The 12,349-nt window shown below is 39.0% G+C and overlaps 1 protein-coding gene across 1 annotated transcript; it reads right to left on the reverse strand.

Annotated features, from left to right (window-relative positions):
• Positions 1-135: 135 nt before the first annotated feature.
• LOC140878669 (uncharacterized) lies at positions 136-1,396 on the reverse strand. The gene is made up of 5 exons (XM_073282284.1): positions 1,323-1,396; positions 1,111-1,237; positions 704-1,000; positions 514-594; positions 136-411 (listed from the first exon to the last, which is right to left on the reverse strand). Exons 1-5 carry the CDS (start codon positions 1,394-1,396, stop codon positions 136-138), a joined length of 855 nt encoding a protein of 284 aa, XP_073138385.1.
• Positions 1,397-12,349: the final 10,953 nt, after the last annotated feature.

Below are 12,349 nucleotides of genomic sequence, written 5' to 3' on the forward strand. Positions count from 1 at the left end.
TATATATATATATATTTATATTCATTATTTTATTATCAGAGAGTTTTAAAAAAAAAAAAAAATTTTTTTAGAAGTTCTAGGATGTTTCATCTCCAGTCTGGCTGCCTGGCTCTCCAGTCTGACTGCCTGGCTCTCCTATCTCGCAGCCTCCACCTCAGCTCTGGCGGCCTGTATCGCCTCATTCTGCGCCGCCGTCGTCGGCTTCATCTTGCTAGACCCGCGAGGACAAGGTGTCATCTCATCCCGGTATATGGTATGTGCGGTAGACCAGATACCATATACCCGTCGATGACTTACACCACCGACGACGTCGAAATAAATCGCATTCACATCCTCAGGCATCGGATAGTGCTGGGCATCTCCAGTATGCCTCAGTGGGAACTGCTCGTCGATGCGACGCTCGACCTCCTCCTATTTTCCCAAATGACATATGTATATGAATAAATATCACTAAAAATGTAGAATTTCTTTAAAAAATAAAGCATAATTTAATTTTGATGTACGTTGATCTACCATCGGAAAAGGTCCCGTTCGGCCGCTATGCGTCTTCAGATTGAGCTCGTAACTGTTTGGATCTCTGTTCAGCTCCTGACGCTGCATTGGACGTACAAACGGAGATAATTTCAATTAACGAACAGTGAATATGAAAATAATATTTCTTACATAATAATTTTCTATATTATGCACTAAAAATATTTCTTACCATACTCGCAGTCGCGTGCACCGCATAGGGTCTCGAGCCGGCAATGTGCCTAGAGATACCAGTCCTTGGACTAGCAGGCTCGCTACGCCTATTGTTCCCATACGCCGTCGCCATCTTCTTCCACGATTCCTCTTCCCAATGGGCAATATAGGTAGCCCAGATCGCAGGATCTACTGTACGAGGCACGTTGTCAGTGTTCTGCCGGCGATGCATTGTGCGGCGGTAAGTCTCAGCACTCAGGTTTTTCCAAATCTCTCTAATTTCCTTTTCGTGCTGCGGCTCCCACCTATACTGGGCCTGTTATTTCAAACCAAAATTAAATTAATTTCTGAGGGCTTCCATGTTTGAGAAATAAGAATAAGTATAAAATATTGATATAAAATCTGAGAGTTATCAAAACAACGTACAAATTGATCCCAGTAGAAGTCACGCTGAGTCTCCGTCACATACCTCCAAGGGTAGCCACCCAAAAAAAGTTGTTGCTTAAACTTTTGCTTGATAAACGTACTTACGTCGTTCTTCGGTGAAAGAATCCTGCAAAACAGATTCGATAACATTTATGAAATGTTAAAGTATATTTATTGAATATCTGCTACAAATGAATTGACTAATAACTTACCCTTCGAACTCAGGCCAAATCAGTATACGACGATCTGGCTGGGGAGGGATTACTCCCAGAACCGGAAGCACCATTGAGATCCATCTTATTTGAGTACGTCTAAAATGATATATTTATTTATTTAATAAAACATTAAGTTAACTAACAAATTCTAATCTCGGTAACTAACAACTTAAAATGCTAATAATTATTCAAAAACCACAAGCAGCATTGGGATCCCATATTATTTGAATACGACTACAATGATATTTTTAAAATTTGAATACAACATTAAGTTAACTAACGAAAAATATTTTAGCTAACCTTACTTATTAAAATGCAGATAATTAAACAATTTTTTTAACAAAAGAAAAAAACACAATTCACATATAATTAAATCACATAAAATTCTATATATTATTTTCGTACAACTCATTAATTACAAAAATCTCAATTTTATTTACTAATATATATACACAAATTTAGTATAGGTAAATTTTATGACATCTAAATATCCTAAAAAATTGATTTAAATATCTCTAAAATTACTAAATCAATAATAATAAAAGTTAGAATTCTAAATTCATTGACAATAAATGTTGGAGATTTGTGTATTTCTATTGAAATTTTTTAAACTATCAAAACATGCAATACCGCGTTTTCCAAAAATGTCTAAATAACAATATTTTTCATTTCATATCTCTAACACATACAAAATTAAACATGAAATATAATGGATTATATTTAATTATTGTATTTGAACTCAAAAATTTCACCGGGCGGCGATGGATTACGGTAGTGGCGGCAGCGGTGTATGGCGGATGGCAATAGCAACGAACGGCGGCGATGACTGGCCGACGGTGACAATGGCCGGATCCATCAAAAACCCCAAAAAAAATAAATTAGATTTTTAAATCAAACAACTAACAAATGTGAGATATTTTCAAAAAATAGAGGCTTACCACTTGGTTAGTAGGCGGCGGTGGTGTTGGAGGTGCGGCAGCGGACCGCGATGAAGATGGGCAAAAAAAGGAACGAAAATTTCAAATATTTGTATTAAAATGAAGCATACATCGCGAGGATTCCAAATCTATATTTATTTTGTTGAATTTCTCAGCCAAAAGAGGGCTGGATTCGGATGGACGGAGGCTAGGGTTTGAAAGGAATAATTATTCCTTGATATATTTTCATGTTTTAAAAAGATTGATTTTTAGTGTTTTGCCTTTTTTGGATTGATAGTTAAGATATTTATTATATAACTTTTTGAAATATTTTAAATTATGAATTGTTTTGAATTGAAGTGATATAATATAATTTTCCTATATTTAAAATAAAATTGATTTGTTTAATTGTGATAAGAATAATCTTTATATTAAATAGATTTAATCTTTTGATTATTTTGGTAGGAGATATATTTGCACTTATCAAAATATATATTTATCTTCTAACTTAATTATTTTTTCCTTATCTTTGTAGATTGATTCAAGTTTGAAAGGAAAGATGATCAAGTTTCTTTTTGGAGATAAGGTTGGAAGGCATTCACGTTAAATAAAGAGGTGAGTAGATTGGTGTAGAATGTGGTGTGCAGAAATATAGAGTTTGAGCGAGATAGAGAGAGCGCACCACAGAGCTTCGCATAGAAAATTCAGAGACACATTCACGAAAAATCAAGAGGTCTAAATTGAAGAAGATGAAGATCGAAGATAGCACAACAGTGGTTGTTGCGTTTCTGTATTGCCGTGAAGTTTTTCGAGAACACTTGGAGTTTACACTTGCAAAAGTTTTGGTCGAAAGACCTTTTGTTGTTATCATATTTCGGCAATCAGAACCAACTCCTTATTCGGTTTTATTGTTCTACTTTCAGTAGATTTTTAGGAGTTGTTTTTATTGTTTATTTTCTCACTTGATTTTTAGAAAATTGAGTTTTAACATGTTCACTAGTTTTAGGGTTTGTAAAACTCTTTGAATTATTTTTCCAGTGAAAGTTTTGCCATAAAGCGCTGCAAGAGTATTTTATACTCTTGCAGCTCCAGAGATAATATAATCAAAGAAAGACAACTCAATCCCATCAAAATTCGCACTTCAATAGAATAGCATAAACTGCTAGAACCAACTCCTTATTCGGTTTTATTGTTCTACTTTCAGTAGATTTTTAGGAGTTGTTTTTATTGTTTATTTTCACACTTGATTTTTAGAAAATTGAGTTTTAACATGTTCACTAGTTTTAGGGTTTGTAAAACTCTTTGAATTATTTTTCCAGTGAAAGTTTTGTCATAAAGCGCTGCAAGAGTATTTTATACTCTTGTTTAAATATTTGAGTCTGATTATTTAGTTGTTTATTTATTTTACTCATGCTTTCAAAAATTCTGATGCATGTTAATCAAGGTGTTATTGAAGATATTGTCAACACTTAGTGACAACATCTGAATCTATTTGTATGTGCAACCTTTTATTACTTTAGTACTTGTGCATATTTACTCTTGAGTATTTTTATTGGTGGTTTGCTGTTACTATTCACATTTTAATATTTTGGCTGCATGTTGTGTAGGATGTTGTCAACACCTAGTGTCAACATATGATTTTGATAATTTTTATGAACCATGATATCCCTTACATATGGTATCAGAGCCTACTCTTGATAATAAGAGCTGATTCTGGATTACATTTTCAGGACTATTATGGATTCAAGAACAGCAAACTCATTCTTCAAACCTCAAGAAGACTTTAAATCGGATTTGAGAGATGACTCGATCTCACTCATCACTAAAAAGTTTGGTGATTATTTGAAGAAGATGAGCGAGACAAAGAAGATCGATTAGAAACTCAAAGCTCCACTGTAACACCCAAAAATTTTAATACGTAAATTTGCATGCATAATTAAGAAAAATAATTATTTAAAGTTTATATTTGGGTTAAATGACATTTATGTGTTATTATGTGAATTATATGCATGATTTAATTTATTTTAGCATTTAACCCGCTATTTTAGAAATTTTAGATTTTTTTAAGGAATTATTGGTTTTGATCGCGTAGACGGGACCGTGGACAGACGAGATACCAAAATTCTTAGCCAAAAATATTTTATGAGTTTTATGAGCCTTAAAATAATATTTTAAGGTATTTTGTCAAGAAAATTTTAGTATTTAGTTATATATTTATTTAAGGGATGATTTTTAGCCAAAATAAGTCATTTTAACGATTTTTATTTATATTTAAAAATTACCTATTTTAATATTTCGGGATTTGAGTTTTAAAAATTACCTATTTTAATATTTCGGGATTTGAGTTTTAGTATCAGATTATTATTATTATTAGGAGTTTTAAATAAAGTTTTGTTGGTATATTATCTTTATGTTGATTATTATTAATTATTAAAACCATTATCTACTCAAATTAAACCTAAAATCAATCCCTATACCGATCAAATACATTCCTAGCCGCCTCCCACCCTTCTTCATCAGTCTCCATCATTGTTTTTGACAGAAAACATCAACCCCATAGCCGATCAAGCTCAAGTTTGGTGGATTTTGGTCCGTTCGTCGTCCCGGAGCCCTTATACGCATCAACCTATTTCAAAAAATTATAAAGGCATGTTTAATTCCTTCCTTTAACACCATATAAGCTATTTATTTTTGTTCATGTCAGATTTTTCATTGAGATGTTGGTGTTATGTTCGAAAATGGTTAAGGTTTCATAGTAGAACATGAATGACTCATGGGTTTGCTTCGTTTGCATGTTCATACTCACGTTTTTGCTATGGTGTGTGCATGGCTGATGGTCAGGGGGCGCATGGGGGTTCCTTAGGGTCCCTAGCCTGGTGTGGTTCGGCCGGTTTGGGGCTGGAAAGGGGCTGAGGCAAGCTGGTTCAGTTTTGGTCCAAGGAGGGTGCAGTTTAGGGTTCAGTGGAAGGAGGCTTCGGGTTTGAGGTAGGGACCATGGCTCGGGCTGAGCCATGGTGGGTTAGGACCGCCCAGACGTGGGCTACGTCTGGGCAGCGGCGCTCCAGCCAGGGGTGGCCGGAGCTGGCCGGCAGCAGGCCATGAAGGCCTGCTGCTCACGGCCGAGGGGAAGACGGGTAAGGGGGGATCGGGTTAGTGTTTAGGGTGGATCCGGGTCGGGTTGTTGGGTCCGTGTCGGGTCTGGAAAGTCATGGGTTATGTTAGTTGGGTCCGGGTCTGGGTTAAGTGAGTCGGGCTTGGGTATTTTTATTTTTAAGTTTTAAGTTTAATTAAGTGTTAAATGAGCCTAATTAAATCCAAAAATTTAATTGGGTTTCATTTAATTATTTGAGTTGAATTTAATTTTTATTGGGCTTAATTAAATTAAATTAAGTTAGCCCGATAATTTTTATGGGCTTGGGAGCCCATGGAAGTTATTGGGCCAGTCTTTGGGCTTTTGGGCCCATTGGGCCAGATTAAGTTGTTATTGGCCCAAGTATGTGCTAATGGGCTTTAATTGATTTATTGGGCTTAGAAATGTGATAATGGGCTTAAGTATGTTAATGGGCCAGTCTCAGTGTTAATGGGCCAGAATGTAAGAAAATGGGTTTGAGTGTTAGGGCCAGCAGTTCAGTACAAACCATGAGAAATTGCATGTGTCCTAATTATATATTTAATTATTTTATGCATGAAAGTTATTTTAGTATTTATATGTTAGTATAAAAATTAAATTAAACATATATGAAGGACACACATTTTTTATTTAAGTACATGCATTCATGAAATAATTTTTATGGCATGATTTAATGTTTAAGGTTGAGCAGGAAAATAATTTTATGTTGGAAGTTGAAGTAGTGTGACAATTTAAGGGGAGCAAGTCCCCACATGTTAAGGGCAGTTTGCTGTCAATTTAAGGGTAGTTTACTACCAGCAAGAGGTGATTCGTCACCGCCGCGTACGTTGGTTTTAAGAGACTGATCAGTCTAACCATTTAAGTTTAAGGTTACACTATGGATATGACCATGCGATGTTAGAAAAATGTTATGCTCAAAAATGTTTATGTATGTATTATATGATTATATTGAAGATCAAGTTTAAGCAAGATTTTAAGTTATGATTCACGATTTTTAAGCATGCTCATTCATGTATATGTTATGTATTAGTACTTCAGTGATTTAAATTATTTTTAATCCTTGTTATGTTAGCATGTTGGGCCTCTAGGCTCACTACACTTATATGGTGCAGGTGAGTACGTAGAGGAAGATGTAGTACCTACCGGCGGCGAGGACGTATGAGCGGACAGGCAGTGATCCCCCGCAGCCGTCGTTTGAGTCATTATGAATATTTTTAAGAATTTTAAACTCTGTTATTTATTTATTTCTTTTAAGTCTTTTCAGTGGCAAATTTTAACACTATTTTTATTAAGTAATTTATTGCATGCAAACTTTTAAATTAATTGTTTTGACAGTATTTTATTTAAGTTTGACTCAGATATTTAAGTATAAAATGTTGCATTTTATTTAAGTTATTTTTAAATCTGTTTATTGTTGTGCATATATGTATGGGCATGTACGTACATTTATTTCACTTAGGATATAAAAAAAAAAAATTCCGCATATGTTTTTTAGAAAATTTGGTCGTTTCAATTGGTATCAGAGACGCGTTCTTGGTGGGGTCATCACTGCTATGCGAGCTCAGAAATCCACGCTACCGGTCTGTAAGTTTTAATTGCTTTTAGTATGATTTAGTAGTAGCATGTTTAAGACCTAAGTATTTATGTTAGCAGAAAAAAATTTTTAGTACTTAGTTATGCATGGCGATTTAAGTAAAGAAATATGTGGTGGTGCAGAATGCCTCCGAGACCAGTTAACAGGCGTGAGGGATCCCCACCACCGCAGAACCCTTTTTCAGCATTGGAGCAAGCCAATAAAAACATGATGGCTGGGATTACTGCTCTGTTGGAGCAGCAGGCGGCGCGTCCGAGACTTTCCCATGATGAGGACGTGGCTGAGAGGTTCCAGAAGAAGGGACCGAAGGAGTTCACAGGTGCCACAGATCCACTCGTTGCTGAGGGGTGGATCCGTTCTTTGGAGAGCATCTTTGCTTATATGGGGTTGACTGATGCGGACAAGGTGAGGTGCGCAGTGTATATGCTGAAGGGTGATGCAGACTTATGGTGGGAGAGTGCATCACGAGGAGTGAATCTGACTACTATGCTTTGGACAGACTTACGGAGGATGTTTTACTCCAAGTATTTCACTGAGGACGTGCGCAGTCGCATGATCCGAGAGTTCATGAGTCTCCGACAGGGGGACAAGATCGTTGTGAGTACATCCGACAGTTCGAGAGGGGCTGTCACCTGGTGCCATTGATTGCTGAAAGTGCACCTGAGAAGATGAGACAGTTTATTGAGGGGCTCAGGGCAGAAATCAAGCATGACGTTCGCATGGCGGACGTCCATACTTATGAGGCTGCAGTCAGTAGAGCCTTGCTTTCTGAGGAGGGTAGGAGAGAGATCCAGAGGGAGCAGCAGAGTAAGAGGCATTTTCAGTCTGGGTATCAGCGTCCATCTTCGCAGCCTCCTGCGAAGAAGCAGTTTACTGGGCCGTTTAAGGGCCCGAACCAGCAGAAGCCACAGCAGCAGAGGCAGCAGCCTATGGGCGGGGCCCCTAATACTGGAAGACATCCTACTTGCTCGAAGTGCCAGAAGATGCATCTGGGACCATGTCATCTAGGAGCAGGCGTCTGTTTTCATTGTAAAGAGCCAGGGCACCAGATGGTCAATTGCCCGAGGAAGAAGAACACTACAGGGAGAGTGTTCGTGATGCAGGCTGAGGAGGCAGACCCAAATACCTCCTTGATCACCGGTATATCTTACCCCTAGCATTTTATGATTTCTTCTTTTGGGTAATATTTTTTTTTTATTTTTGTTGAGGAATAATTTGTTATTTGGGTTACCTATCTGCATGTTAGAATAAGAAGCATGTTTTACTTGTGATTAGAATTAAGGGTTATTAGTGACTCATCTTTGGGGAAAAGTTTAGTAGTGGTATGAAATTTTTGGGATTCTTCTGCGTGCAGGGAGAATTCTAGTTGGAGGCAACTCCACGTTTGCGTTGCTAGATTCAGGGGCTACGCATTCGTTTATCTCCCTAGAGTTTATCAGACGGATAGGCATTACCCCTGAGATTTCCGACAATGGTTATGATGTCACTATGCCATCAGGACAGATTATTACTACCTCTAGTGTCATCCGAGAGCTGGAGTTGGAGCTGCAGGGGCACTCCATTCGTGCAGATGTTGTGGTTTTGCCGTTGAGCGGATTTGATTTGATATTGGGTATGGACTGGTTGACGGTCAATGGAGCTTCGATTGATTTTTGTAGGAGGACAGTGTCAGTGAAACCGTCGGAAGGCGACCCGTTTACTTTCCATGCATCTCAGATCAGTGATATTCCTCAGGTGATATCTTATATTCAGACGAGGAAGCTGTTGAGACAGGGTTGCCGAGGTTTTCTAGCGAGTATTGTCACGGCCTCAGAACCATCTAGCAGATCATTATCAGAGATAGAAGTGGTTCGTGATTTTCCGGACGTCTTTCCGGAGGATGTTGCAGTAATTCCACCAGTGAGAGATGTGGAGTTCAGTATCGACTTAGTGCCAGACACCGTGCCTATCTCAAAGGCACCGTACCGACTTGCTCCTACCGAGATGAAAGAGTTGAAGGAACAGATTCAGGAGTTATTAGAGAAAGGCTTTGTTCGTCCTAGATTTTCTCCATGGGGAGCTCCAGTGTTATTTGTGAAGAAGAAGGATGGCAGTATGAGACTGTGCATCGATTATCGAGAGCTCAACAGGGTCACAGTGAAGAATAAGTACCCACTTCCGAGTATAGAGGACTTATTTGATCAATTGCAGGGAGCTTCGGTGTTCTCCAAGATTGACCTGCAATCTGGATATCATCAGCTGTGAGTTAGGGATGCAGATGTGTCCAAGACTGCTTTTCGGACACGTTATGGGCATTACGAGTTCTTAGTAATGCCATTTGGGCTGACCAATGCTCCAGCGGTTTTCATGGATCTCATGAACTGGGTATTTCAGTCGAATCTTGATCATTTAATCATAGTCTTCATTGATGATATCTTGATCTACTCTAGGAGCATTGATGAGCATAGGCAGCATCTACAGACAGCCTTGCAGATTTTGAGGGAGCAGTGTTTGTATGCCAAGTTCAGCAAGTGCGAGTTTTGGCTTGAGCAAGTGGCATTTCTTGGCCACATTATTTCGAGAGATGGGATTGCAGTGGATCAGTCGAAGGTTGAGGCAGTGGAGAAATGGGGTATTCCGAGGAATGCTTCGGAGATTCGCAGTTTCTTGGTTTTGGCAGGATATTATAGGAAGTTCATCAAGGGTTTTTCCTCTATTGCAGTACCCTTGACTTCCTTAACCAAGAAAAATGCGAAGTTTATTTGGAGTTCAGACTGTCAGAGGAGCTTCGATCAGCTGAAGGAAGCACTCACTACCGCACCGGTTTTAGTGATGACAGTACCACACGAGGAGTTAGTGGTATACACCAACGCGTCTAAGCTAGGATTAGGCACAACACTTATGCAGTGTGGTAAGGTTATTGCTTATGCATCGAGGCAGTTGAAGATTCATGAGCAGAATTACCCGACACATGACTTGGAGTTAGCAGCAGTGGTCTTCGCTTTGAAAATCTGGAGACACTATCTGTATGGCGAGAAGTGCAAGATTTTCACTGATCATAAGAGCCTCAAGTACTTCTTCACTCAGAAGGAGTTGAACATGAGGCAACGGAGATGGTTGGAGTTGGTGAAGGATTATGACTGTGACATTAGCTACCATCCAGGTAAAGCTAATGTAGTGGCCGATGCTTTGAGTCGGAAGTCGTCAATAGCATCATGTTTAACAGTGCAGTTACCACTGCAGAGCGAGATTCAGAGGTTTGATTTGGAGTTTTACTTGAGTGGTCATGCACCGAGCTTGTCAGTGTTGATGGTGCAGCCGATTCTACGAGATCGGATCAGAGATGGACAACCTACTGATGAGGAGTTACAGCGTTGGAGGCAGAGAGATGAGGCCAAGGGTGGTCTTCTTTATACAGTTGTGGATGGCATTGTTCAGTACCGTGGTAGGATGTGGGTACCGAACGTCGATCAGTTGAGAGCTGAGATTTTAGCAGAGGCTCACACATCTCCGTACTCCATTCACCCCGAAAGTACGAAGATATACCGAGATTTGCAGCTATTGTATTGGTGGCTCGGGATGAAGAGAGACATCGGGAGAGTTGTGTCAGAGTGCTTGACTTGTCAGCAGGTCAAGGCAGAGCATCAGCGTCCAGCAGGACTTCTTAGACGTCTTCCTATTCCGGAATGGAAATGGGAGAACATTAAGATGGACTTTGTAGTTGGTTTACCGAGGAGTGCCAGAGGTTGCACAGCTATTTGGGTGATCGTGGATAGACTCACCAAGTCAGCACATTTCTTGCCGGTGAGGACTACTTACTCATTGACGCAGTATGCAGAGCTTTACATCAAGGAGATTGTTAGACTGCATGGCATACCAGTGACGATAGTATCGGACAGAGATCCGAGATTTACGTCTGCATTCTGGAAGAGTTTGCACACAGCTTTGGGGACTCGGCTATTATTCAGTACAGCGTTCCATCCCCAGACAGATGGTCAGTCGGAGAGGGTGATCCAGATTCTTGAGGATCTACTGAGAGCTTGTGTCATTGATTTTCAGGGCTCTTGGGAGACTAGACTGCCATTAGTGGAGTTTACCTATAACAACAGCTTTCAGTCATCTATAGGTATGGCTCCTTATGCAGCTCTCTACAGGAGGAGATGTAGATCGCCAGTGCATTGAGATGAGGTTGGAGAGAGGATTTTACTTGGTCCCGAGATTGTACAGCAGACTGCCGATATTGTGACACAGATACGGGATCGTATGAGGACAGCTCAGAGTCGGCAGAAGAGTTATGCTGATACCCAACGACGAGATCTTGAGTTTGCAGTTGGTAATCATGTGTTTCTGAAAGTATCACCTATGAAAGGGGTGATGAGATTCGGACGCAGAGGCAAGTTGAATCCTAGATATATAGGGCCATTCGAGATCTTGGAGAGAGTGGGCACGTTGGCCTACCGTATAGCTCTACCACCAGGGCTAGCGGCAGTGCACAATGTATTCCATGTATCCATGCTTCAGAGATACATCTCGAACCCGTCACATGTGTTGGATTTTGAGCCTCTTCAGTTGACACCGGAGTTAGCATTTGAGGAGAGGCCTATACGGATCTTGGCTAGGGAGGAGCACAGATTGAGGACGCGGGTCATACCGATGGTCAGAGTCCAATGGCTGAATCACTTAGAGGAGGAAGCTACTTGGGAGACCGAGGCAGACATGAGGACTCGCTACCCGGAGTTGTTTGGGTAAGTACTTTAATTTCGATGACGAAATTCAATTTAAGGGGGGGGGGGGGGGAGGGGGGGGGGAGAATTGTAACACCTGAAAATTTTAATACGTAAATTTGCATGCATAATTAAGGAAAATAATTATTTAAAGTTTATATTTGGGTTAAATGACATTTATGTGTTATTATGTGAATTATATGCATTATTTAATTTATTTTAGCATTTAACCCGCTATTTTAGAATTTTTAGATTTTTTTAAGGAATTATTGGTTTTGATCGCGTAGAGGGGCCGTGGACGGACGAGATACCAAAATTCTTAGCCAAAAATATTTTATGAGTTTTATGAGACTTAAAATAATATTTTAAGATATTTTGTCAAGAAAATTTTAGTATTTAGTTATATATTTATTTAAGGGATGATTTTTAGCCAAAATAAGTCATTTTAATGATTTTTATTTATATTTAAAAATTACCTATTTTAATATTTCGGGATTTGAGTTTTAGTATCAGATTATTATTATTATTTGGAGTTTTAAATAAAGTTTTGTTGGTATATTATCTTTATGTTGATTATTATTAATTATTTAAACCATTATCTACTCAAATTAAACCTAAAATCAATCCCTATACCGATCAAACACATTCCTAGCCGCCTCCCACCCTTCTTCATCAGCCTC

Source organism: Henckelia pumila, chromosome 2 (genome assembly GCF_033568475.1).
Source record: "Henckelia pumila isolate YLH828 chromosome 2, ASM3356847v2, whole genome shotgun sequence".
Classification (NCBI taxonomy): domain Eukaryota; kingdom Viridiplantae; phylum Streptophyta; class Magnoliopsida; order Lamiales; family Gesneriaceae; genus Henckelia; species Henckelia pumila.